General features: G+C 48.4%; 1 protein-coding gene across 1 annotated transcript in view; it reads left to right on the top strand.

Moving 5' to 3' along the window:
- Positions 1 to 511: 511 nt before the first annotated feature.
- The window catches only part of GABBR1 (gamma-aminobutyric acid type B receptor subunit 1), a 28,370-nt gene continuing 2,151 nt past the window's right edge, over positions 512 to 26,730 (top strand). Inside the window, exons 1-22 of the mRNA XM_077161167.1 lie at positions 512 to 868; positions 1,266 to 1,359; positions 2,006 to 2,209; positions 2,936 to 3,121; positions 4,463 to 4,483; positions 5,954 to 6,114; positions 9,437 to 9,571; positions 9,940 to 10,110; positions 11,171 to 11,272; positions 11,569 to 11,634; positions 12,098 to 12,289; positions 17,789 to 18,031; positions 18,651 to 18,714; positions 19,985 to 20,062; positions 21,497 to 21,647; positions 22,154 to 22,286; positions 23,722 to 23,838; positions 23,948 to 24,055; positions 24,425 to 24,518; positions 25,248 to 25,375; positions 26,215 to 26,343; positions 26,554 to 26,697. Coding sequence (XP_077017282.1) covers positions 1,266 to 1,359; positions 2,006 to 2,209; positions 2,936 to 3,121; positions 4,463 to 4,483; positions 5,954 to 6,114; positions 9,437 to 9,571; positions 9,940 to 10,110; positions 11,171 to 11,272; positions 11,569 to 11,634; positions 12,098 to 12,289; positions 17,789 to 18,031; positions 18,651 to 18,714; positions 19,985 to 20,062; positions 21,497 to 21,647; positions 22,154 to 22,286; positions 23,722 to 23,838; positions 23,948 to 24,055; positions 24,425 to 24,518; positions 25,248 to 25,375; positions 26,215 to 26,343; positions 26,554 to 26,697 — 2,721 coding nt within the window. The 5' untranslated portion in view covers positions 512 to 868. The remainder of the gene's footprint in view (positions 869 to 1,265; positions 1,360 to 2,005; positions 2,210 to 2,935; positions 3,122 to 4,462; positions 4,484 to 5,953; positions 6,115 to 9,436; positions 9,572 to 9,939; positions 10,111 to 11,170; positions 11,273 to 11,568; positions 11,635 to 12,097; positions 12,290 to 17,788; positions 18,032 to 18,650; positions 18,715 to 19,984; positions 20,063 to 21,496; positions 21,648 to 22,153; positions 22,287 to 23,721; positions 23,839 to 23,947; positions 24,056 to 24,424; positions 24,519 to 25,247; positions 25,376 to 26,214; positions 26,344 to 26,553; positions 26,698 to 26,730) is intronic.

The raw sequence follows: 26,730 nt of genomic DNA, 5'->3' as shown, positions 1-26,730 counted from the left end.
AGTTTCTCTCCTTGATGACCCCACTTCCTCCTTTGCTTCTAATCCCCTCTCTGTGCTGCCTTCACCCATAGGCTGCTTTTGTCTCCCAGCTCTCTTCCCCACCCAACTCTTCTCCCGCCTAGGTATCTTCGGCCTTGCCATCCCCCTAACAGTCCGAACCCTGGCTTCTCTTTTCTCTCACCGATCTCAGTCCTCCTCCGGGCCCTCGGTTTCTGCCCCTCTCTTCTCAACCTGATCCAGGGCTGCCTTCTCTTTGTGCAACCATCTTTCTCCACCTTCATCCCAGACTCCCTGTCTCAGTGCCAGCAACTCTGCCTTTGGCTCGGGTTCTCTCGCCCCCACCCTAGTCTTCAGTTTTCCTTCCCGGCGGGTCCCTCAGCCGGGCTCGGGCCCCGCCAGTGTGAGCGTATGCACTAGTGTCACCCTCTCTCCTCCCTCCCCGCCTCCCGCCCCCGGCGCTGTGGGCGGTCCAGGGCGGGGCTGGGATCCGGGGCGGCTCCCGGGGCTTGGGTTGTGGGAGGCGCCCTCTCCCCGGTCTCCCCCTCTTTTCCCCCCCGCCCTGTCTTCTCCTGCACCCTCCTTCTTCCCTCCGCCCGGGAGCTTTCCCGGGTGCCCGGCGCCGCCTCCTTTCTTCCCGGCTCCCGGCTCCCGCGGCCGCTGCCGCCCGGGGGAAGGAGAGACGGGGGTGGGGTTTGGGGAAAGCGAGAGGGGAGGGTAGAGACCCCGGCCAGGCTGGGGCCTGGATTCGAGGGGAGGAGGGACGGGAGGAGGGGAACGGTGGAGGAAAAAGGAAGGGGAGCGGGGAGGAGCGGCTGGGCCTGGGGCCTTGCGGCCCGGGGAGAGCGGGGAGCTGGGCCGGCGCGCCGAGGTAAGAGCCCGGGCCCGCGGGAAGCAGGGCTTGGGCAGGGGCGCGAGGGGGAGGCCGGGCGGCTGGGGGGTTGTGGGGGGGAGGAGGAGGAACGGTGGGGAGGGGATCCGGGAGCGCAGGTTAGCGGGCTCGGGCGAGCCGCGGGGGACCGGCGAGAGGAGGTGGTGAGAGGTGGAGTCCCGGGAGGGTGGGGGGCCGAGGGAGGCAGGAGGAGGGTGGGGACAGGCTTTCTCTCCTCCTCTCCCCCAACCCCACGCCGGGCTCCGCCCCCGCCTCCTCCGCGGGGCGCTCGCCTCTTCCCCGGGCTAAGCCGGGTCGGAGTCTGGGAGGTAGCGAGAGGGAGGCCGGGCCGCGCCGGCGGGGCTCGGTAGGGTTCTCACGGCCGCCTCTCACTCAGATGCTGCTGCTGCTGCTGCTGCTGCTCCTGGCGCCGCTCTTCCTCCGCCCCCCGGGTGCGGGCGGGGCGCAGACCCCCAACGCCACCTCAGAAGGTGCAGCCTCCTCCGACAACCGCGGCCCTCCTCCACCCCACACCCCATCTCCCCTCTCCCTGCAGCCCCATATAGCATGCCGGCCCACAATACCTGGCAACCTCTTCTGCTTTTACTACTCCTGGACTCCTGCTCATCACTCCGCATTACCACCCAGCACCCCCTTTCCCCTGCCTTGTATTAGTATACTAGGCCACCTTTCCATGTCCCCTACGTTATTTTTTCTCCCCCTTCCCAAGCCGCACTTTACTACCACAGTTCCTCCCTTTCCTACTGCTCAGGTGACCTCATAAGGCCCCCCCTCTCCTCTCATCATAATTCATCTCAAATGCCCTCACTTTGCCTTTCTTATAAATCTCCACTCGCATACGATTTCTTACTTTTCTCTGTTACCACCAACTGCATCCTTCCCTCCCCACTGTGGGTTTCCCCATCAACTTTAACCCTGGTCTGGAACACTCTCTCCTTTAGTCCAGGGCTCTTTACTAGCCTTCACTCCATGCAATTAGGTTCCCACCCTTTCCCCCTCTGTCCTCAGCCTGCCCACTAACCACGCCCTATGCTACCCTGCTTCAGGCAGCTGACTCCAGCCTTTTCCTTTTCTCCACCATTCTTCTCTGCACGCTTACCCCAACCCATCCCTCAGGCTGCCAAATCATACACCCACCTTGGGAAGGGGGCATCAGGTACCGGGGCCTGACTCGGGACCAGGTGAAGGCTATCAACTTCCTGCCCGTGGACTATGAGATTGAGTATGTGTGCCGGGGGGAACGCGAAGTGGTGGGGCCCAAGGTCCGAAAGTGCCTGGCCAACGGCTCTTGGACAGATATGGACACACCCAGCCGCTGTGGTGAGTAGCCTCAGAAAGCCCCTCCCCTCTTCAGGACCAGTCCTTTTCCTGCCTTAAATTTAGTATTGCCCCTTGCAAGTCAGCACTTTAAATCACAATTTGTAACCAAATTCACAAATACACTTATTAAACAACTACTATGTAAAAAGGACTTTGCTGTGAGCTGTTGGAGCTGGTAAAGTTAGCAACCTGCATCTTTCATTTCAGCCTCCTTTCATTAGGCCACTGACCATTTGCTAAAATAACTTCTGATTATTCACTTTGTGAATTGTTCTTTTGAGGATCATTAGTGGCAGTCTGAGCACAAAGATTCTAAAATGACTTCATTACATTTTTGAATCCCTCTATCTCCAACCCAGGGAACAAAAACCTATTTAATATTAATATAAACAAGAAAGGTAAATCTGATTGTGCATCCAAAGTCACCTACATTCACACATTTCAATGCCAGAGAAATACCCACTTTTGCTGACTTTGAAAAGACCCCATTTTGTATGCTTATAGCTCCATCTTGGGTTCCTACAATGGAAATGCCTTTTCCTTTACTTTTTTATTTTGGGAATGTGGATGCTTATAGAATTAAGGAAACAGTGGAAGCCAGAGAGGCAAGTCCTTTTTACACCTGAGTAGACTGTGGACTCAAACCCCAACTGGACTCCCTCGCCTCCATAAGGGGGAAAGTACCTTCTCCAACTTGCTTCTCTTTATTTCCCTGTCTCTCCACAGTCCGAATCTGCTCCAAGTCTTATTTGACCCTGGAAAATGGGAAGGTTTTCCTGACGGGTGGGGACCTCCCAGCTCTGGACGGAGCCCGGGTGGATTTCCGATGTGATCCCGACTTCCATCTGGTGGGCAGCTCCAGGAGCAGCTGTAGTCAGGGCCAGTGGAGCACCCCCAAGCCCCACTGCCAGGGTGAGGGGAACAGCTGCTTGCATACAGCTGATAAGGGCACTTGTGCTAGGATGGGAGCTGGGGGGAATCCATGGAGGGAAAGGACAAGCAGGGGGTGGGGGGGTGGGACTTGGTGAGGCAGAGGTAAAAGTCCAACTCTTTCTTCCATCCACCTACCTTCAGCTTCTTACTGCTGTACCTGGTTCCCATATTACCTACTTTGGGAGCTTCCTTCCTTTACCCTTCTCTTTTTATTTCTTCTTCCCAGCCCCAATTCTTGGTCCTCACATAATTTCTCTTTCCTTTATGAATCTCACCTTCCTTCACCCTCCTTCAGGTTTAAATGCTCTTATTTCTCTTAGCCTCAGTCCATTTCTGGACTCTCCATGCATCATCCTCTTCTAGAATCAAGCCTCCCTATTTGATCTCTAGCTTTTCCTTATATTATTGAATTATTGTAAAGACTCAGAAATAAACCCTGTGCTTTATTGAGAAAAAATTGATTAAAAAAGTATCAGAGCAAAAAGCCCTAATCTGGGGCAGAATTGTCAGATCATTAAGGACAACCCAGGGATGAGATACAGGACGGGATAGTCCTGTATAACTCAGTTACCTCCTAGACAACCTCCCTCACTCCCCTGGGGAATCACATGTCCCACCTTCTTTGTCATCTAGTTCCATAAACTTTCTCCTTTCCTGGGCACCCAGGCTCTCTCCCTCTGGAGTGAGACTTCCCATTCCTTTGCCTCAGGCTTCCTGTATCTTTTCAGACTTTTTCAAGACCCCCCCCCACCACACACACACAGTCTGCCTGTCCTGATTTAACTCATTATTCCACTTCTAGCTGTCCATTACATTCTAAGTCAAGAGGCCCCTCTAGGGGTGGGTTTGTCTTGAAGCTAATGAAACTTAGGGTCTCTCACAGGGGTCTCTTTTAATAATATGGGGGGCACTAATAATGTGTTCACATGATCATAGGGTTTTGTAAAAATCGCAGAAGTAAGCTATTTTTAACAGCAATTGGTTAAAACCAATTTGTATTTGTAATTTGGGATTTTGTTTTCTTAAAGAAAAAACCCTAATTTTAAGCCCCATAAAAACAGGGTCTGCTCCTGCCTTAGCCTTTGGCACTCCTGTCCCAAATTCTGTTGTCCTATGAAAAATAAAAGAAGAAAACCAAGGAGTCCTGACCCCCAGCCCCACCTTACTCTTATCCTCAGGCAACTTCCCCTCAGAAACGCAGGCTTCTGCTCTCCCCCCGACTCCGGCATGGACAGGTGTGGGAGGGGGCTGGGGATCAGGCCTGGGAAGCTGGGCGCCAGTGGTAACTCTTCTCTGATCCCCCGTCTTTCCTGCTGCCAGTGAATCGACCGCCACACTCAGGTGAGATAAGAAACCCTTATCGCGTGCGCTGCAAATCCCTTACCCCTCACTCTCCACCTTCCACCCCCAGGGATCCGGCCCTTAGGCTGTGGGGTCCCGTCTTCCCCCCAACCTCCCCACCCATCCACCCCCTCTCTCCCTACCTGTTTTCCTGCCTCCAGTCCCGGTTTTCCGCGGGGTTGCGGCCCCTCCCATCTCCCTGCTTGGCTGCCCATCCCTCAGCTCCTCCTCCTCCCTGACTCCGCTTGGTTGCCAAATAGCAGATCCCCAGCAGGGGGCGGCAGGATGCTGGGAGACCCTGAGCTTCCAACTCCTCTTCCTCTGTGGGGTTTCTTTCTCCCCCGACCTTGCTTAGAACCATCTCCTGCCTGCCCCCTCCCTAGGATTTCACCTAACGGACTCCATCGGCCCATCACACCCAACTCAACCCAGGCCAGGCGTTTCACTCTCTTTGAACTCCTCCCTTTATCTTGCCTTTCCCTATCCCTTTTTTCTTTTCCCATCGCACTTAATCGGTCTTCTGTCTATCCAGCCCGATGTTTCCCTCCTTTATCCCCCGTACTCCCCATCCACACAATTTCCCCCCTTTTCCCCACTCAACTTTCTCTCCCCAACTGTTCCCAAACCTCTCCCTTGCTGCCCCTTACGGCCCTCGCTCCTTCACCCCAGCTATCCAAACTTCCATTTCAGATACTCAAGCTCCAACCTCTACTGGCGTCTCACTTCAGCCCTTCCTTTCCCCATCCCTCGCTCTCCTGCGCTTCGGCCTCCGGGGGCTCTCTCCGCCCACCCCGCCCTCCTGGCACGCCCCCTCCCCTATTTTCTCCTCCCCTAATGCCCCCTGGGCGGACCCCTGTCTTCCTCGCTGGCTCCTTAGCTCTCAAAAGGTCGCGTCCTCTCTCTCGCTCTCCTCCTCCCCTCCTCTTCCTTCTGTGGTTCCCACCTCGGAGCTCGCCTCCATTCCCGCCCCCTTCCTCCCTCCTCATCTTCTGCCAGCCCACCCCCCCTTCCCGCTGCTGCGCGCCGCTCGTGACGTCAGAGCCCCCTCCCAACTCCACATCTCCCTCCTCCTCCTCTTCCTCCTCCCCTCGGTCGGTCAGTCAGTCCGCGAGGAGAGTCCGCGGTGGCAGTGGCGGGAGCCGCGGGTGCCGTAGGAAGCCAACCCTCCTTGCTTCCTTGGGGCCCTAGCCCTCTCCTTCCCACAAAACCCGGGATGGAGGCGCCTCCTCGACACCCCTTCAGCAGCCCTCCAGGGGAAAACTGTCCTCCCTGAGCTCTTCCCCCTCCCCAAGCAGCTGCCTCCATCCCCACCCCCCACCCCTGCCATGGGTCCGGGGACCCCTTCCCCGCTGGTGGGGTGGCCACTGCCGTTGCTGGTGGTGATGACGGCGGGGGTGGCTCCGATGTGGGCCTCCCACTCTCCCCATCTCCCGCGACCTCACCCGCGGGTCCCCCCGCACCCCTCCTCAGAACGGCGCGCAGTGTACATCGGGGCGCTGTTTCCCATGAGTGGGGGCTGGCCCGGGGGCCAGGCCTGCCAACCCGCGGTGGAGATGGCGCTGGAGGACGTGAATAGCCGCAGGGACATCCTGCCGGACTATGAGCTCAAGCTCATCCACCACGACAGCAAGGTAGCCCGGGACGTGGGGGCGGGTGGAAGGTGGAGGCTTGGGGGGTAGGGGACCAACTGCGTGGTACCTCAGTTTGAGTCCCTGGAGTTGTCTCTGGGATCTCAAGGCAGACCCCTCCCATGTGCGAGTTGCAGAACGCGCTGGGGTTGTGGGAGTTAGGGGAGAGTCACAGGGGCTGGAGGGGCAGGGCGTTCAAGATGGTTAAGCACGCTGGAGGGCAGACCCCTCAGCCCCACCCGGGGAGGCCCTGGAGTGAAAGCTGAGGGTTGGGGGAACTGGTTATGAATTTAGGGTACTAGTCAATCCAGGGGCATGAATTAACCCTGGAACAGGTTGGGGGATGGAGAGACTGTCAGAGGTGGGGAGCTGGATCAGGGGTTTACATTTACCATGGTAACAAGGTAAATCTTGGCGTAGGTTGGGCTAGAAGGAATAGAAACAGAATAAGGAAAATTTCAGGCACTTGAGAGCTCTAGTTTCATTTATCATAACAAGCAGCAAGGTAGCTGTGTGCCCCACCTGACTCTCATGCCTTCACCCTAATCCTATTGAGGATTCCGGGACTGTGGGGGTATGTGGCATCTAATGGTTGGACATTGGCAGAGGCAATGGACAGCATGTGGAATTAGGGGTCCAAAAGGGGACCCCCACAGCGGCATGGGGATGGAGAGAAATCAGGATACAGGGAGAAGACAGAGGGCACAGAAAAGAATGACAATGGGGAACTGAGAAAGAGGAGGTGGGGATAGTGAGAGACCCAGGGACATCCTGTGGAACTTGGGTCTTGAGCTTAATTTCCCTTATAGCATCGTGGCCTCTAGGATGTGGGAAGGGAATGGAATATAGGGTTAGGAAGGGGATAGAAAGAGGGGGAATGCAAGAAAATTTGGGTTCAAGGGTAATGGGGAATGGTCCTCTATCCCCTACATAAATAATCTAAGGGGAGGCACTGGGAAGGAAGGAGATTTGGGACCTCAAATTTATCTTCTCTGACAGGTGGCCCAGAGATTTAAGGGATTAAGGGAGGGTGAAATGAATTAAAGTACAGAAGGTGAGGTTTTAGTGGTTTCTTACCTGGGGTGGACTGAGGCTTTATATTCAATTTTTTTTTAGAAAAGTATCTATACTTTTCTATAAAAAAATCTATAATTAGGTGTGTGAATGGTGAGGGGTCAGAAGTGGAGGTGAAGGGCACTTGGGGAGAAGAGAGTACAAGGAATGTTCAATGGAGAGACAAGTTCAGATTTCTCCTTACTGTTACCTTCACCATATTTCTCTAACTTTGGTGTATATGAGACTCACCAAAGGAGTTTGTTAAAAATAAGATTTTAACTCCTTAATCAGGGATAGATCCCACATATCTTTCACCAAGAGAAATCCTGCCTCAGTGGATACCTGAGCTTTAGCTAACACCAGGATGCCTATTGGAGGAGCAGAGGGGTAAGGGAGGCAGGAAGAGAAACAGAGGGTCAGATGTGATGGAGAGGAAAAACTTAGAGAACAAGAGAGAGAATTGGCTCTGGGGTTGAGGGTGTGAGGAGAGAAGGGATAGATGAATGTAGACTTTGCGATGGCAGGAGATCATAGGGATATAGGGGAGCCCTCACTCTGAGCTCAAACTCATCCACCATGACAGGTGATTCCCTGGAGGTATTGGGGGAGCAGATGGGGCACCTGGGAGAATAGAGCTGGAGGAGAAAATAGCAGAGGCAGCAAGCAGGGATGAGAAGGCAGACAAACTAGAATGTGTTATTTCCTGCCTGCAAATCCAAATCCTCGCAAGAGCAAAGGATAGGAGAAAAGAGGAAGTGTACTGGGAGGGGTGAGACTTGTCTAAGTTTCCTGTATCCTGCACAGGTGCAGTGAGAAATAAGGTGTGGAAGGGGAAAGGGATATAAGAAGAAAGTAGAGAAGTAATGAGGAAATGAAAGATGAGACATTGGGCAGCATACATTGGCCCCTTTGTATAGGTCTTCTATGTCACATCGTGCCTATCAACTTTTTCTTCACACAAGAAATGGGCCGGGGCACTGAGTGGGCTTCAGAGAAGCTGGGGGGATATTACTTCTGGAGTAATAGGTGCTGAGAGAATGCAGGAAAGTGGGACTTGAGAGTGGTAGAGATGAACAAGTTTGCCCAAGTGTGAGGGATGAAGAGAAAACCTCAGAGTGTTGAGCACTGTCTTTAACAGGGATTGGAGGTGGGGTGGGGGGTCAAGGAGTTGGGGTGAGCCTGGGTCTTTAGACTCTGCCAACCTCCCCTGGCTCCCCCTTCTCCAACTTCCCACGGTGTCCCAAATGTCAGGCCTCCGTGGGAAGCAAGCAGGCCCTAGGGGGGCTCCTTTATTTCCTTTCTACTTGCCCTTCCATTCCATCCTCCCCAGTCTCCTGAGCCTCCTGTCTGTGTCCCCTCTGCCCTCGCTCCCCACTGACTTCCATTTCTTTTCCACTTCCTTTGGGGCTCCAGCAGCTTTTGAAATGTCATATTTCAGCAGGAGGGGAATAGGCAGTGGGAGACCCATAGCTGGCTCTTCCTCCCCCACTTCCCCTCCTTCCTGTCATCATTCTTTTCCTATCTAGCTTTGTGCATTATTTACTTTCCCCATCTCCGTGCCTTGCTTTCAGGCACCCTTGAAATCATCTAGTTTGTTGAGCATCCTGTTCTATTTATTCTCTCCAGGTTCTTTCTCATCCTTGATTCATCCCCACCCCCACCCCTCAGTGTCTTTTTTTTTTTTTCTAATGGACCTGTCAAATGTCAGGGCCCAGCAGGTGGGATAGATCTCTGGGCAGGACTCCCTAATGGTCTTGTTCCTGTTCTCTCTTGTGTGCTTATCACTAGCCCTGAAAAGAGATGAGGTAGAGAAAAATGGAAGGTGGGGAGAGGGAGTTAACAGAGGTGAGGGAGTTATTTGAGGAAGCTGTTTGGGGGGAATTGAGGAGGGTTTATTCATATTCCTATTGACTCTTTTCTACCCGCAGAGCATAGAAGTGTGGAGTAAGAAACAGGAGGGATGGAAGGAAGATGGGTTTGGGGTATCTGTGGATGAGCTGAAAAGAGGCAAGACGTCATAAGCGTTAATATGGAAGGAGGGTTGTGCTGGAGAGGGTATGATTAGGTGCCAGATGGAGGAAAGAGACAGGTGATGAACAAATGAAGAGAAGCAGGAAGGTTGACAAGAAGAGATGTCAAGAAGAAGAAAATGATGATATTGATGAAAAGGTTTTAGCAGAGGGATAGGCAGTGAAGGAAGGGACAGGATGTTGCAGGGAGGGGAGGTTCCTGAGGAGAGCCTGCCCTCACCCCTTCTCTCCTCATCCAGTGCGATCCAGGCCAAGCCACCAAGTACCTGTACGAGCTGCTCTACAACGACCCCATCAAGATCATCCTCATGCCTGGCTGCAGCTCCGTTTCCACGCTTGTGGCTGAGGCTGCCAGGATGTGGAACCTCATTGTGGTGAGCAGGGCTGGGGGGTCGGAAGGTGGAGCCCGTAACTTTTGGGCTGTCCTAAAGGAGGCGGGTGGATTGTGGGCTTGCATTTGGGAGGACTTGCCAGGAGATTCAGAGTCCGCTGCGCTCCTGAGCCAGCTGGCTTCCTAGCAACGCCGGCCAGACAGGGCTGCAGCTGACCTCGTTCTTCATGGGAAGGAATTGAAGTTAGATCAGTGAAAAAAGCATCCTGATTGTGAGGGTGTGTGGGGGCCTTCCTGGGCGTGGGGAGGGTGGGAAGAGAAGCCCAGAGGCAGAGGGGAAGGTTAAAGGAACTCTTAGCTCCAGGGCATCCATGAGGAACACACCCTGATGGCTCCCCTTGTACCTCTCAGCTTTCCTATGGCTCAAGCTCACCGGCCCTGTCAAACCGGCAGCGTTTCCCCACATTCTTCCGAACTCATCCATCAGCCACACTCCACAACCCTACTCGTGTGAAACTCTTTGAAAAGTGGGGCTGGAAGAAGATCGCCACCATCCAGCAGACCACTGAGGTGTTCACTTCGGTGAGGAGGGACAGGCTGAAGGGAGAAGGGGGCTGCCACACCTACTCCAGCAGAGAGAGCCATGCGATGTAGCATTCATTGTGTATGTGTGTGTGTGTGTGGGGTGGGTCTTGATTCTTTATCAAAAGAGAATACCTTCCGAATGGGTTGGTGCATATTCTGTCTGTAGCTAGAGGAGTGAATGCGTTGACCTTTTGCAATTATCTCCCAACTTTCTGGTTTTATAATTTTTTTCCTCTTTTGATGTTTTCTGTTCTTCTGACAGATCCAGAAAATGACTCTCTTAAATAAAGTAGGTTCACTTCAAAGTTGAAGCAAGAGAAGGGAGGAAATATGAGATAGGAACCCAGGAAGGTGGTAGATTCCAGAGGCACTCAAGAGAGATGTTGGGTGTATAAATGGGTGCAGGGGCTGAGGGAGTGAGGGTGGGGGCAGGCCAACAGACAGGTACATGTTTGTCCATGGGTCTGGTAGTTGATACCGAGAGAGGGATGCCAACACAGGGAGAGGCTGATAGTGAGGGGGAGATTTGAGGAAGTAGAGATTGGCAATACACAGCTCTACCCCTGAGGTGGAAACTCTGATTCCTCCCTTTTATTCTATTCTTTGGGTTCTCTATCACTCTTAATGCTCAGTGGCTCTTCAATCACCAACCCACTTTCTGTGAATCAGGCCAATCACTGATCCTTTTGTCCCCTGGCCTCTTGAGGTCGACATCATCTTCTCTACACCAGATCCTCCCTCTTTTCCTGGTTCCTTGATGTTCTCTCTCCCTGATCCATTTTTGCTGTCAGTGGTAGGAGTGGGGTGAATGGGGTGACTTTTCTAGACATAGTGCCTTAAGAGGGGTTCACTGTGCACCTTCCCATGTGGAAGCTGCCTGCTATGACTCCAAATGCTTCTCTCTCAGCTCTGCCCATCATGAGGACAGAAGTAGTTTGTCAGAAGAAGGTTCAGAATGGCTGAGTGCTCTGAGTCTGCAGTCCCCATTTGGCATCTCTGGTCCTTACCCCATTGTGCATCCCCTATTTTTCCTATTTGTTTCTCATTTCCACCCAAGACTTTGGACGATCTCGAGGAACGAGTGAAGGAGGCTGGAATCGAGATTACTTTCCGCCAGAGTTTCTTCTCAGATCCAGCTGTACCAGTCAAAAACCTTAAGGTGGGATGGCTGGGAGTGGTGGGCTCAGCCTGGAAATGGGCTGGGGGCAGGGAAGGGGACAGTGGTCAGTTAGAGGGGAGAGCTGGGATGGGACTGCAGATTTTGATTCTGGGAGGCAGTAGCATCTGGAGAAGATTAGCTCCTTCTTTCAGTTGACATTTATTCATTAGTCATTGAACAGAACCCTGCACTAAGCACTTTGGGTTAGAAAATCAAAGAAGTGGAAGTGATCAGCTTAGCCCCTCAGGCACTTCCAGGCGTCTCTCAGGAACTCTGTTTCTCTCTCCATTCTGTAGCGCCAGGATGCCCGGATCATCGTGGGACTCTTCTATGAGACTGAAGCCCGGAAAGTTTTTTGTGAGGTGGAGTTGGAATCTGAAGAGGGAGGGGGAGCACGGGCTCTTAGCCTTGGGCTTCTCATGGGGTCTCCTCTCTGATCTCTGCTTAAAGTAGTAACAGATGATCATATCTGAAGTGATGAGTAATAGGAGGTCCCTGCTTGTTGGCTCTGACTCCATCCTTTGACTTTTCACACTGGCATTTTCTCCAGATCTCATTTTTCTACCACTTTATGTTTCCTGAGGAGCCTGTGACTCCCATCTTTTCTGACTGCTGGGAAAGACCACTCAGAAATAATGGGGGCTGGAGAGGAACTTAGGAGGAGATATTGTCAGGCCTTCCCTACCACCCCAAGACTTAGAGATTTTTTCTTTTAGTTCTGTTGCTTTTTTCTGATTCCTAAGAGGCTGAATAGTATAAAGTGAGATCAAACAAATGAAAACAAAACACAGTGCAGCCCCAGCCTTCCTCCTTCTCTGTATTCAGGTGTACAAGGAGCGTCTCTTCGGGAAGAAGTACGTCTGGTTCCTTATCGGCTGGTATGCTGACAATTGGTTCAAGACCTATGACCCATCCATCAATTGCACAGTGGACGAGATGACTGAGGCGGTCGAGGGCCACATCACCACTGAGATCGTCATGCTGAACCCTGCCAACACCCGCAGCATTTCCAACATGGTGAGAGTGTGGGGTGGGGCCTTAGGGGCTGGCCCCTGGGCAGGGGATGGGGGCAGACTCAGGGTTTGGAGGTACTGACTGGAGGGAGGAGCCCCTGCCCACCCTGAACTTGTTTGTCTCATGTTTCCTGTGGGTTCCTCCTCTGCTCTGACTTCCTTGGGTAGGAGAGAGAGAGAGAGAGAGAGACGAAGAGTGGTATGTTTCGTATGCCCCTGATGAGTGGAAGGGCTGTTACCATGGCAACGAGGAGCAGTTGGTGAGAAGTCAAATGAGAGAGAGGCGTTAATGATAATACAGATGCTTGTATATGCAAGCACACCTTTGCAGAAGCACCGTTCCTGGGATTAAATGTGTTTTATTTTCTTGGTGACGTATGTTAGTATTTCGGGGCTGCTTTATATTCACTCCTGATTGATACTCAATTAGCTTGGATCCTGATGCTTTCTTGATGACTCTTTTTTTAGAATTTGAGATGTGAAAGGGACTTTTGAAATCATTTAGCTGCTGATAGCCTCTTAAATATCAGACCTGGTGCCAAAAGATACATCTGATTTGGGAGGGCTAGGACAGCCCTGCAGACGAGGGACACAAGTAAGGCTGGGGACAATGGGGGAGGGGGAAAGAGGTGGCTTTCTTGCTCAGCACTAAGAGTACTAGACTCCTGGGTGAGCTTGATAAAGCAACCTATGTATCTGCTTACTATGCTAAGTTTAACATCCAGGTCTGAAATACCTGCCTTGGAGAGCATGCTAGACGGCAAGCTAAGGGTTGTAAAGCCCCCAATTATCTCATTAATACAAATTGTGGTAATAATTTCTTTTAGGTAGTAAATCAAGGACTTATATATATGATTTCTGTGACTGCTAGAGCAATGCTCTGACGTAGATTTATAAAAATCATTTCCATTTTATGGACCAGGAAATGGAAACTCAGGGAGGTTAAATGACTTGTCCCAGCCCCCACAGCTACTAAATGGCCAAGCTGAAGTACAGTCCTAGTTGAATCCATGCCCCTTCAGATCCCGTAGAAGATTATGAAACCTACCTAAGAGTTTGGACTTTTATCTGGTAATGCTGTTTAACTGGTGAACATTTTTGAGCAAGGGAGAAACAGGATTCAGGAAGTTTGTCCTGGCAGTGTGAGGGAAGGGCCAGTTGCCATGTGGACTCTGATAATGAACACTGTCTTGGGACATTCTAAGGGGACTCTGTGTTTAAGGTATTTTTGATATATTCTGGAAGGTCGTTTCCTGTAGAGCATCCTTGAGAACCTGGGGAAGTAATGGAGTTGGTAACTGAGGCCAGAAACGCATGTTGATGATCTGAGCCCAGGACCTGTCAATCATGGCTTCTGTTCCATAGTAGGGAACTAGAGGAGCCTCTGCAGGAAGCAGGGATATGGTTGCATGTGTAGAGGGACACCTGGGCTTTGGGGGAGGATGAATTGGATGGTCTTTTTCTGGCTGTCAGTTTCTAGAGAATGATGGGGCCTGCCTTCAAGGCCACAGGGCTTCAAATGAACACCTGGCCTGCTGGTAACCTAAAATGAAGCGGGGCCAGGGTGGGGGTAGCTGAGCTTTTTCAGAGAACAGAGTAGCCTCACCAATTGACTTGGAAAGAGGTTTTAATTGAATTAAAAGAACTGAGAGACGTGGATCAGGGGCAGAGTCCAGACTCGGTGAGGTCAGATCCATAACGACTTAGAAGAGATGCAGATTTGCCTTCACTCAGTAAAAATGGCCTCATGTTTAGATCGGTAGTTCTCAAACTTAGCTTCTATCAGAATCACCTGGAAGGCTTTTTAATACAAAAATTGCCAAGCCCTTCCCTTAGAATGTGCATTTCTCACAAGGTTCCACAGATGTTGTTGCTGCTGCTGGGCTGGGACCACATTTTGAGAATTCTTAGAGTAGTGGTTTTCAACTGTGGGTGATTTTGCCCCCAACCTTGGATGCATTTTGTGATGTCCAAAGACATTGTCTTTTTGTTTGTCATAAAACAAACCAAGCTGCTGGCTGCCAAGCAGGTGCTCTTGGAGAGGCAGTTGGGTAAGGTATAGACTTAGGTACCAGGGTGCCTGGGTTTGAATCCCAGCTCTGCTGCTCACCATTGGAACAACTTTAAGCAAGTTGTTAACTTCTCTGTGTCTCAATTCCTTTTTTTTTTCCTCTCATTTTTGTCTTTTTATTTAAATATTTTTCTGGCTTTCATTGGCATATAATTGTATTAATTGTGATCCTCGGTTCATGACATCATCATGAATTCATAAACGGCTTGCTTAAATTTCTTTGTTTAGTTTTATTTTTTCGCATGGGCAGGCACCAGGAATCGAACCCGGATCTCTGGCATGGCAGGCGAGAACTCTGCCTGCTGAGCCACCATGGCCCACCCTTTGTTTAGTTTTTTAATGCAATTTTATTGAGATATATTTGCATACCATATAATCATCCAAACTGTACAATGGTTCACAGTATCATCATGTAGTTGTGTATTCATCAACACAATAGATTTTCAAACATTTTGCTTATTCCAAAAATAAAAAGGAATAAAAGTAAAAATAAAAGGAAAAAGGAACACCCAAAACATCCCATGCCCACCTCCCCCTATTATTTATTTATTTTTGTCTTTTTTTTTTCTTACTCTTCTGTCCATACAGTAGATAAAGGGAGTGTCAGTCACAAGTTTTTCACAGTCACTCAGTCACACCCCAAAAGCTATATAGTTATACCATCACCTTCAAGAATCAAAGCTACGTGGGGCTTACCCCTATAAAATTTATTCCTGCCAAGGGTAGGCTAAGCCTACTTATAATTAGGCCTGAGATTCACTCCCAGAGAACCTCTTTTGTTGCTCAGATGAGGCCTTTCTCTCTAAGCCAACTCTTCAATGCCCTCCCCACTTTGTGGGACATGACTCCTAGGGTGTTAATCTCCTTGAAAACATGGGACTTGACTGCTAGGGGTGAGCCTGGTCCTGGCATTGTGAAATTGAGAAAGATTTCTTGATTGAAATGAGGAAGAGAAATGAAACAAAATGACATTTCAGTGGCTGTGAAATTTCAAATAGAGTTGAAAGGTCATTCTAGAGGTTATTCTTATATATTACGTAGATATCCCTTTTCAGTTTTTAGTGTATTGGAGTAGTTAGAGGGAAATGTCTGAAACCATTAAACTTTAATCTAGTAGCCTTGATTCTTGAAGATGATTGTATAATTATATAGCTTTTATATATAAAAGTGTGACTATGATTGTGAAAAACCTTGTGACTGGCACTCCTTTTATCCAGTGTATGGACAGATGATTAAGAAAGTAAAGACAAAAAGTAAATCAATAATAGGGGAAATAGGAGAGGTAGAAAATTCTGGGTGTTGTTTTTAAATTTTATCTTTATTTTATTCTTATTTTTATTTTTGGAGTAATGAAAATATTCAAAAACCGATTGTGATGATGAATGTACAGCTGTATGATAACACTGTGAACATTGATTGTATACTTTGGTTGATTATATGGTCTGTGAATATAACCCAATAAAATTGCATTAGAGAAAAGAATCAAGGTTACTGGATTGTCAACATTTCCAGTGTACCTCGATTTCTTCACCACCAAAATAGGGATGATAGTGGCACCTACTCCTTTGGGTTGTGTAAGGATGAAATAAATTGATAAATGTAACTATGAAAGTATCTGGTACACAGTACGGATATTAATGTAGCTAATATTATTAATCTAGAATGATAGAGGGATAATATAATAATAATGAGGGATGATATTAGTGAAACAATTCAGTGAAGAAATTAAGAGGACACGTGATTTGAAATAATCTTGTTTCAACCTTGTGTCCTAAGGAATGTTGGAGTTGAGTAAAAATCAAGCTTAGTTTTTGGTATTTTGATACTGTGGTTGGCCATACAGTTACAAATGCAGTAGAGTCATCTGGAGATACATATTTTGTGATATTGGACTAGAATTATAGATCTGAGTGGCAATGACTAAAGTGAGATTGAGAGATGGGAACGTTCACTATGAGAAAATATAACTTACTTATACTCAACATGATATACATGTCCTTATTTCATCTTTATAATAACTTTAATGTAGTTCATATGATTCTCATTTTAAAGCTGGACAACCGGTTAGTGAGGTTTAATAACTCATTTGTGATTACACAGCAAGTAAGTGGATAGTTAGGATTTGAACCCATCTATCTATCCATTTATCCATCCAGTGGATATTTATTGTTTGCCCATTATGGCTGGGCACAGTATGTGCTATTAAGATATTAAGTATGTGCTATCTTAAGGGATTAAGAGAGGAATGGGACCTGGCTGGTTCCATCGTCAAAGGTAGTTGAACCCTGATCTGTCTCTCTTCAAAGCCGAGGCTGTTTGCACCACACTGATGAAGTCCTTTGCATATCCCACTCCTCCATGTTTTCAGAAAGTTGAATGGAAGAAAAGGGGACAGGGTATGGGAAACAAAGAGTTTTATTTATCCTTCATTCATCTATTTATTCCTTCATTAGAGTGTGTATTAATACATTCCAAATCCAAACAGACTTATCTGTGGAATGCCACCGTGTGTTTCTTGTGCCTTCCCAAGAGGTGACCACTGAGCCTTTCCTTATGTAGTTTCTGGAGGTAAGGAAGGGCAGATATAATTGTCCCCATTATATTGAAGGCAATTCCAAGAGAGTAAGCAATTTACCTATGATAATTTAGCCAAACAAGATTACTGTAAGGTATAGATATTCAGACCTCTTGACCCATTTCATGACAAAATCAAAGGAGTTATCATTCTTTTCACATTTCTTGAGAAAAGAAGGTTGGGGACATGGGGCATGAGTTGGGGTTGAATAGAAGACTTCAAATATATGAAGGGTGTTTAAGTAGTCCCCAGTCTCTGCTGAAAACCCCCCATAAGGCAGTGGACCGAAAGCACACCAGGGTATCAAGAAGTTATCATGCTAAAGAAAAAACGTCCAGGTTGACAGAGGTATGAAAAACCAGGAGGAGAGTGAGGAAGGCTGTGGTACCATTTTTTTTCTGGCATCTTTTAGAATTAGAAAAGCTGTCAGATTCTGGGTCAATTCTGTTGAGAAAGTCTGATGGATGAAAGAACATTAATGGAGCAGCTCTTTATTAGAACAGCCACATTTCCTCCTTTGCTTTATTTCTACTCTTCATCCTTTGGCATTCTTTATCCAGCATGTTTATTAATTAAACTCCTCTCTGTTAGTAGTACTGAGCTAACTGCTGTACAGACTAATTGGACCTAGCTAATCCCTGCTTTAGTCTCGCAGCTTCTGACCTAAGAGAGACACAAGGATATCTTATAGTTCAAAATTTTGACTGTATGTGTTCTCAACCTAACGACACGAACACAAACCATCCTTCGAGTCAAAGTGGTTGAGCTGGGTGGAAATGGAAATCAGAATCAGCTGGGACCTCCTTCTCTGTCCTTCTCCCCAACTCCAACCGTTTTCACCCATTCTTCCCTTCCAGACATCACAGGAGTTTGTGGAGAAACTGACTAAACGGCTAAAAAGACACCCCGAGGAGACAGGAGGCTTCCAGGAGGCACCGCTGGCATACGATGCCATCTGGGCCTTGGCGTTGGCGCTGAATAAGACATCTGGAGGTGGCGGCCGTTCTGGCGTGCGCCTGGAGGACTTCAACTACAACAACCAGACCATTACCGACCAAATCTACAGGGCAATGAACTCCTCCTCCTTCGAAGGCGTCTCTGTGAGTTACAGGCACTTCCTTCATACTTCCCTGTCCTCTGTCCTCTTATAGAGAGAGACTCCCTCAGAGGCTCCTTCTCCTCACACATTCTCCATTTTTCTCAGTTACCTCTCTGCAATAATCAGTCTCAGAAGAGGGGAGTAGGGAACCCCATACCAGTCTAGAAGGGAAAAAGCAGTATAACTCCTTCTCTCATTTCTTTTCAAACATGTCCATTTTTTTTTATGAGTCAGATGAGAGTCACAGGATTTTAAAAGAAAAAAACATTTGAAAGACAATTTCCTTATTTCTTTTAAAGTGGAAAAATTAGTTCCCAGAGGGATTTAGTGATTTGCTCAGGTCATACAGCCAGAAACCAGGTCTCCTGGTGTTCTGTCTGGGGATTTTGTTTCCATTCAGATCTCACTGATGAGGGTTCTTCTCAAAAAAAATAATGTTTCTAGAATCTAGGGTATGGGCATCTGGGGTATGTCCTATATGCAGGCACATGCCATAAATAGCATTCATTCAGAAGCTCAATTACATCAAAAACATACGGATTGAAAGAGCCCCTGATGTTCTCTTTTTTTCTTCTGCTTTTTATTCCCTTTGCCTCTCTCCACATGTTCTTTTCCCTCAGGGCCATGTGGTGTTTGATGCCAGCGGCTCTCGGATGGCATGGACCCTTATTGAGCAGCTACAGGGTGAGTGCAGGGGCGGGAGGGGGCGGGCAGGCTGGAACTGGGAAAGCATCATGCCTGGGAGGAGAATACCAAGGGAGACATCACAAGACTGCCTCAGTGCCTCCTCCATACTTACCCTTCTCTCTCAACTGTGCCTATCCAGCTTTTAAATAATAATGATAAAAAGGTTAGGTTTAGGTGTGTCTTCTTGAGTTGCAATGGTTGTATTCCTAAAAGGGGTATGTAAATTGAAAATAGCCCTTCTCTTTTCCCAGTGTCTTCCATTATAATTCCTGAAGTTTCCCTTCAGTTGGCTTGGGTTGAAAGGTTACTGAGCTGTCAGTGCATATTCATGGGCTATTTTACTCAAGGAAAATTGAATCTAGGAAACTTGCTATTTTTCCAAGGGAATCTATTGACTGTCCTTGCTATGCAAACCATCACTCCTAATATATCCACAGTAAGTATAATTGGACTTCTCTAGATGGTATTTCTTTAAAAGTTAGCACCCTTATGTAATTGCTAAACTTCCATGAGTTAATCTTCCAACTCCACCCCCATTCTCAGCCTCTTATAGCATGGCCAAGAGAGCCATTTGTTGGCCTCCTGTGAAAAGTTTTTGTCTTCCCTTCTCCCTACCTCCCACATCTTCTCAGACCTTCTTTGTTTCCAGGATAAGAGGAAATGGACTTCAGCCATGGTGAAAGGGCTGTGAGTTGGCACTTGAGGGAAAAGTTACAGTATCCAGGACAGCTCAGTCCTGGAACAGAAATCTTAGGAGTGACTGAATTTCACTTCATGGCTCTTTAAGAGGCAGATGTAATTTGTCCAAGGGATTAGAACCCAAGCCAATGGAAGAGAGATTTCTAAAATTAAAATAAAAGCCACTGGGAAAATAGATCCTGTGATTCTATCTATGATGAGAGGGAGAATAAGCAGAAATAGGTTTAAAGCTTTAGCACAAGAAACAACATGAGAGACATCTTACAGAGAGAGGTGTGAGACACCGGAATGGGTGGCAGACATCCTGTGGGGCCTTCACTGAAGGGTTTTAAACATAGAAGATAACTCTTATTTGAATTGCCTTGGTGGCAGGGGGAACCACCTTAAATTGCATTTAAGGCACGATGCTGATTCAAACAACCTCTCTGAAGGTCCTTCCTTCAGGGGCTCAAGTGAAGGTAAAATCCAGATTCTACAATGGAAAGTGATTTTAGGGAAGGAGAAAGGCGAGAGTGCTTCGGATGTGTTCTTTGCCTACCCATGGTCACTCCTATTGTTTTCCACCCAGGTGGCAGCTACAAAAAGATTGGCTACTATGACAGCACCAAGGACGATCTCTCCTGGGCCAAAACTGATAAATGGATTGGTAAGTGTGTGCTTACATTTCCCTTCAGCCCCTCTGGTTAACCAAGGAAAAAGATCACCCATTTGAATGAGGGTGGGGTCTGACAGGGAGATTGGCCAGGGACCAGGGTTAAAAGAGAGTGAATTAAAAAAAAAAAGAGAGAGTGAATAAAGCCTCCAGAATGTGAGTAGAGGAGGCTGGTGTGTTTGGAAAGGGCTAGGTGGTTGGTAGCAATGTACTATTAAAAATGAAAAATAGTGCATGGCTGTAGTAATTGGGAATTCGAGGCAGGGGTTGGGGTGGGGGACGAGAAATGGAAACTCCGTTAGGGTCTCCCAGATGTCTTGGTACCTCGATATACTGGAACCAGTTATTTTAAACCTAGAGCCACCTCTTGGTCTCTGTCAGGAAAATGGTTGCTTAAACTATAGGAGAGGATGCAAAACTTAATACAATTGTCTTCTGCTAAAATGTGATTTTTTTAAAAACATATTTTTTATTTAAGAAAAATAATAACACTTAGAACCATCATCAAATGTGATTTTAAAACAGGGAAAGGAAGCAATTATTTTTTGGGTATTGGTGGGTTAAATAATAGAAAATAAGAAAGATCCTGATAGTGGACAAAAGGAAGGGCCTACTGTAAAACATAGAGATTGGCATCCGAAGGATGGAGGAGAGGCTCAGCCACTGAACACAGCTACCACCTGTCATGCCCAACTAAAACCTAGTAGTTCCCAGTACTGCCAGTGGTTTTTAAATTTATTTTTATTTTTTTTAATAACTTGAATTTAGGACAGTGTTCCAGTGTTCTTTAGTGCTATAAATGCTCCATGGCCTAAATTCCCCTTTTTTTTTTAAGTGATGCAAATAGAAATTAATTTTTTTCTCTGGTGATTCTTCAACAAATTTGAGCTTCCTTTTAATAACAACTGGAAAACACCCTTGGGAATATCACCCTGGTAGTGTTAAAATCAATTAGATTTTTCTTTTCTCTTTTATTTTTGCCTAAGATTAGGTAGCTTTATGATTCTATAATTGTTTGCCGCTTCTGATTTGGGTTAGAAGTGACCCCATAAAGTGAATTCCTCAGCTTTTTCCCCTTCCTTCCCCTTCCTTTTCCCTTTGCTGAAAGCAGAAAGAACAAATAGTTACAACAACAAAAAGAGACTCTACAACTTTGGTGGTGCACCTCTGCCTTTCCCAACCTCTGGACAGAATATTGGTTCCATTTTCTCATTTCCTTTCTGATTTCTTCATACAAGCCCCAGAGTCGATGAGTATTCCATCCATAATAACCCTTCCTTATTCGGTGGAATTGAGTGTCACGTCCTCAGAGCCAAAGTCATGAGTGTCTGCCAGCTTTCTATCCTTTGCAGCTTTTTCTACCCATCTTCACTCTTTTTCCCCCTTCCTTTCTCCTCCTCCTCCCCTCCTCCTCTCCTGTGCATGCAGGAGGGTCCCCTCCAGCTGACCAGACCTTGGTCATCAAGACATTCCGCTTCCTGTCCCAGAAACTCTTTATCTCCGTCTCAGTTCTCTCCAGCCTGGGCATTGTCCTAGCTGTTGTCTGTCTGTCCTTTAACATCTACAACGCCCATGTCCGGTAAGTTTCTCTTTGGACATTTTCCCTGTCTTATGTGCCTCCCTGTGATAATGACCATGCCCCTTGCAGTTCCACTCAAAAATAAAGAAGGGAGTGAGAATAAAACTGTGTAATTCCTTGACGCCGTGGATCATAGTTTTTCATTCTGACTTGTTGCTTGCTCAGTGATCACTGAGAATGGAAGGTGGAAACCTGATATAACCCCTATTATTGCCCCAAAGCAGCTAGCTGAAAAACAAAGAAAATAAAACAACAAAAAACCTTTGGGACCAGGAAACACAGTCTTGGGCTTTCCATAGAGTATATCTTAGTGGGGACCCTTGCTGCTGGGAAGCCCTCTACAGGGCTATCTCCAGCCCTATGACAGGGTTGATTCTATGTCTCAACCTCTCCTTTCTGCTCCAAGCCTATATTTCCTTAGTCCTGTAGCCCTGAGGTTGGGTCGGGCAATGGCCTGGGTAATTCTTTTGTCTCTCCGTCTCCTACCCTCCCCGCCTCTGCCCTAGTTATATCCAGAACTCACAGCCCAATCTGAACAATCTGACTGCCGTGGGATGCTCGCTGGCCTTAGCTGCTGTCTTCCCCCTGGGGCTGGATGGTTACCATATTGGAAGGAACCAATTCCCCTTTGTCTGCCAGGTGAGGAGGTGGTGGGCAGATATCTTGTGGAATGTGCCTCTCCCCCTCCCCTCAGGGGCATCTACCATGATTTGTGGTTCCCTTCCTTTCCTTGACTCTTGTCCTCATTCTCTTCCTCCTAGCCTTATCCTTTTTTTTTTTTTTTTTGGCATGGGCAGGCACCGGGGATCAAACCAGGGTCTCTGGCATGGCAGGCGAGAGCTCTGCCTGCTGAGCCATTGTGGCCCACCCAACCTCATCCCTTTTTAGTCTCTGTCTGGTTCTGTCCTTTTTTTCTGGGCCACCAAACCTTTTTCATTCTGTGGTTCATTTGTTGGTTTCAATGTTGCCATGGCATGCCTTGACAAGAAGAGGGAGGTGCTGAGGATGAAGGAACGGGTTCTGTTCAAAGAGTCCCTGAACAAACGTGGCATTTCTGTGGTGTAGGGCTCAGTAGAGAACTGCAAACTTCCTGTGGAAGCCTCATTTGGAATTTGGGAGGATGGAGGCAGAGCTCTAACCCAACCACAGGGAGATTTGGGGGAAGGGACCCTAGCAGATAGGAAGAGGAGTGTCTCTGGGACTCTTGGTGCATGGAAGGCTCTGGACTGTGGGAAAAGGCTGGCTTCCGAGCATAGTCGTGATATTTGCATGGTTCTTCACTCAGCTACTGGGGAGTACCCACTCGCTTTCCTGATTCTGCCCATCCTTATTCCCTCTCCTTCTTCTGCCCATGCCGGTCTTGGTCCTGCATCTAGGCACATGGCATTTGCGCGCGCGCACACACACACACACACACACACACACACACACGTTTTGTCAGGAGTCATCTGACCCCAGTGAAATGAATGTAGTAGGAGAGGCAGACCAACAACTACAAATTGCAATGGGAGAAGCATCAGAATAGGGAATCTGCACAGAATGTTGTAGGAGCAAATGAGAGAAAGCCGCTCATAGTCAGGTGGCCAGGTGGAAGGTAATGCTTGAGTAGTGAAAGATGCATGGGATGTTGTCAGCTGGAGAAACAAAGGAGGGTCACTCCAGAGGCAGAAAGAACCCCAAGCAGCTAGAAAAATACATGGAAGAGCGTGAATGAATCAAGGAAGCGTGAGCAGTCCTGCATGGCTGGAGCATGGGGTGGGTGAGGGGGAAAGGTGGATTGGGACACGGGTCTTGTGTCAAATCCAGAAGTGTTCAGGCTGTAACCTGTGGGCACTGGGGAGCAGTCAGTGTGCTTGGCCATTGAAACCAGTTGGTTTTAACAAGATCACCCTGGTGGCAAGGTAGAAGATGGATGGGAGGAATTGGTGAAGATGGGGACACCATCCCATTCCCACCCCACCTCACTCCCCCATCACTTACTGGCTGCATCCTGCCTGCTTTGCCATCTGGTCCCTGCCCACATTCCCTCCTACGGCTCTGTCCCCTTCTGCACAAGCCCTCTCTCCTTTCCTAGGCCCGCCTTTGGCTCCTGGGCCTGGGCTTCAGCCTGGGCTATGGCTCCATGTTCACCAAGATCTGGTGGGTCCACACCGTTTTCACAAAGAAGGAGGAGAAGAAGGAGTGGAGAAAGGTGAGCTCCTTCCCATTGCTCAGCCCCCTGGCTGCTTCCTGGAGGCAACTAGACTCCTGAGGCTTGTAGGGTTTTCCCCTGATGTGCCTGGACATATGTGCTTACACAGACCCTGGAACCCTGGAAGCTGTATGCCACGGTGGGCCTGCTGGTGGGCATGGACGTCCTTACTCTTGCCGTGTGGCAGATTGTGGACCCCCTGCATCGGACCATTGAGGTATGCCCTGAGAGGGACCTCCAGGGCTGTGTGTGGTCTTGAGGGATAAAGCTGCTCAATGAAAAAGCCTCCTGTTTGTCAGCTGCTCTTCCCTTCCTTCCTAGAAGAAGCTCCATCAGAGGCCTTTGTATTCATCTGCAGGAAGGGAGTGGTGGGGACCTGGGAAGGATGTGTAGAATTTCTAGGCATCATGAAAAGTGGGATGCAGGCACTTCCAGTGAGTTCAGGAAAATGCCTTGAGGCCTAGAGTAGGATTTGGCACCAGTATTGGCCTCATAGGAAGGAAGGAGCAGAGTTGAGAGTTAGGGACTGAGCACACCTGGAAGGGGTAGGAAAGGCTCGCAACCATGTTTCCTATTTCTCCCTTAGACTTTTGCCAAGGAAGAACCGAAGGAAGATATTGATGTCTCTATTCTTCCACAGCTGGAGCACTGCAGCTCCAAGAAGATGAATACTTGGCTGGGTATGTGAGAGATGAGGAAATAGAGGGAATGATGCAGCAAAGGGAAGGGAGAGGGCCTTTGGCAAAGGAAGCAGTAGCTTATGTCAAACTCATTTAAATTTCTCCCTCTTTGGCACTGCACTGATCTTTTCTGAGAATAAGAGAGAGTTGGTTCTTTGCTATGAGGAGCTCAGTGGCCAAAGCAGGGATGAAGCAGTTTGAGTTTATCAAGGAAACCAGAGGGGTTGAGCCCATCCCATCCCCAGACCTGATACCACCTGTGTCTGGTGAGCTGCCTAAATTAAGACCAGGACTGTGAGATTGTGGGTTTGGGCCCCCTGTGGCTTTGCCAACATGCTGCCTCCATGACCACAAACGGGAAGCCTACCTTCAGCCTCTAAGACCATCTTCCCATCTGGAGGGTGAGTGGGTGAGACATTGTGTGTGGCCCAGAGTGACCCGTTCCCTGCTGTTCAACAGGCTGTAGGCTGACCGACAGCTGCTCATGTCCATTTTCTTCCTGTGTGAAAGACGGCTTCAAATCTGAGGAGGAGGTTGGGTGCATGGGGTGTGGGAATACAGAGGAAAGTGTGTGCCTGGTCAGAAGAGTGGGATTGGAGAGGAGGGCCTCCTTTTCAATGTGGAGTTATTATGAGGAGTGGCAGTAGAGGAAGGATAGAGAGAGGCTGAGGACTGACTGGGGAGTGTGGAGATCCTTGTTGCCCAGATAACCCTTTCCTGCCTTCCTAGGCATTTTCTATGGTTACAAGGGGCTACTGCTACTGCTAGGAATCTTTCTTGCTTATGAGACCAAGAGTGTGTCCACTGAGAAGATCAACGACCACCGGGCTGTGGGCATGGCCATCTACAATGTGGCGGTGAGCTGCCAGAACATCTGGCCTTTGATCCCATGGGCTGACAAGAGCAACCCAGATGTGGTGAAGTGGGAAGAATCAGCCACCAGATCTGGAATTGGTTGGGTGGTCTTAAAAGCTTTTCTCATACTTCAAATTTGGAAAGCACTAAAGCATGTCACAGACATGATCTCTTTAACCGTCATACAACCACCTGATGAAGTAGATATCAGTCATCTCATTTTATAGGGGAGGAAATGGACATGCAGAGAGGTTAAATTGCTCACCCATGGTCCACAGGCTGGGCCCTGGATTACGAATCGAGGCTTTCTATATCTATGTTCCTTTCAGCCAGTATCCCCAGTGATGGACTCTTTTTTTTTATTGATAAAACAACATATAAGCACATACATTCTTTTTTTTTCTTATGCATATTTTTATTTATTTATTTTTTATTTATGATACATAACCACATGCAAACACAGCATTCTTATGTCATCATTCCGTTCTTGTTATATAATCAATAACTCACACTATCATCACATAGTTGTATATTCATCATCATGATCATTTATTAGAACATTTACATCAGTGATGGACTCTTGAGGATCCTGTCTGTACCTAGAGATCCTGAAAGCTCCTGCCTGGAGGGAGGGGTTGATATGGCCCCGTGAAGTCATCTGGGACAGTTTATATGGGATACTTTCCAATCTGGAGTTGAGGATGATCCCAAATCTGGATGTCTTCAAATGGAATGGCCACCAGGAAACTCAGGAAACTGTCCTCAGAGACCATCTCCTAGGGGGAAGCAAACCTTGGATCTCATCCAGCTCTGAGGCTCCCTATTGCTCTGTCCCCCCCAGGTCCTCTGTCTCATCACTGCCCCAGTCACCATGATTCTGTCCAGCCAGCAGGATGCAGCCTTTGCCTTTGCTTCACTTGCCATTGTCTTTTCCTCCTACATTACTCTGGTTGTGCTTTTTGTGCCCAAGGTAAGGGTCTCTCCAAGACCATGTCCCCTCCATCTGTTCTTCCTACCTCTCTACCCCTGAGCCCCTCCCTCTCCCCTCTTCCCACTTCTGCCCTTGCTTTGGGCCCACCTTGTCCCTCTTATTTTCATTCCATCCAACTCTGACCCACCATCAGCTAGTTGTCAACACCTTCCCTGTCTGGCCATCCCACACCCCAACCATTGCCTCCAGATGCGCAGGTTGATCACCCGAGGGGAATGGCAGTCTGAGGCACAGGACACCATGAAGACGGGGTCATCAACCAACAACAATGAGGAGGAGAAGTCCCGGCTGTTGGAGAAGGAGAACCGCGAGCTGGAAAAGATCATTGCAGAGGTGTGTGGGCAATGGCAGCGTGTGCTGGTGGAG

The sequence above is a fragment of the Tamandua tetradactyla genome, chromosome 5 (genome assembly GCF_023851605.1).
Source record: "Tamandua tetradactyla isolate mTamTet1 chromosome 5, mTamTet1.pri, whole genome shotgun sequence".
Taxonomy (NCBI): Eukaryota; Metazoa; Chordata; class Mammalia; order Pilosa; family Myrmecophagidae; genus Tamandua; species Tamandua tetradactyla.
The sequence above is the reverse complement of the archived record's forward strand: the minus strand, read 5'-3'. Positions and strand labels throughout refer to the sequence as shown.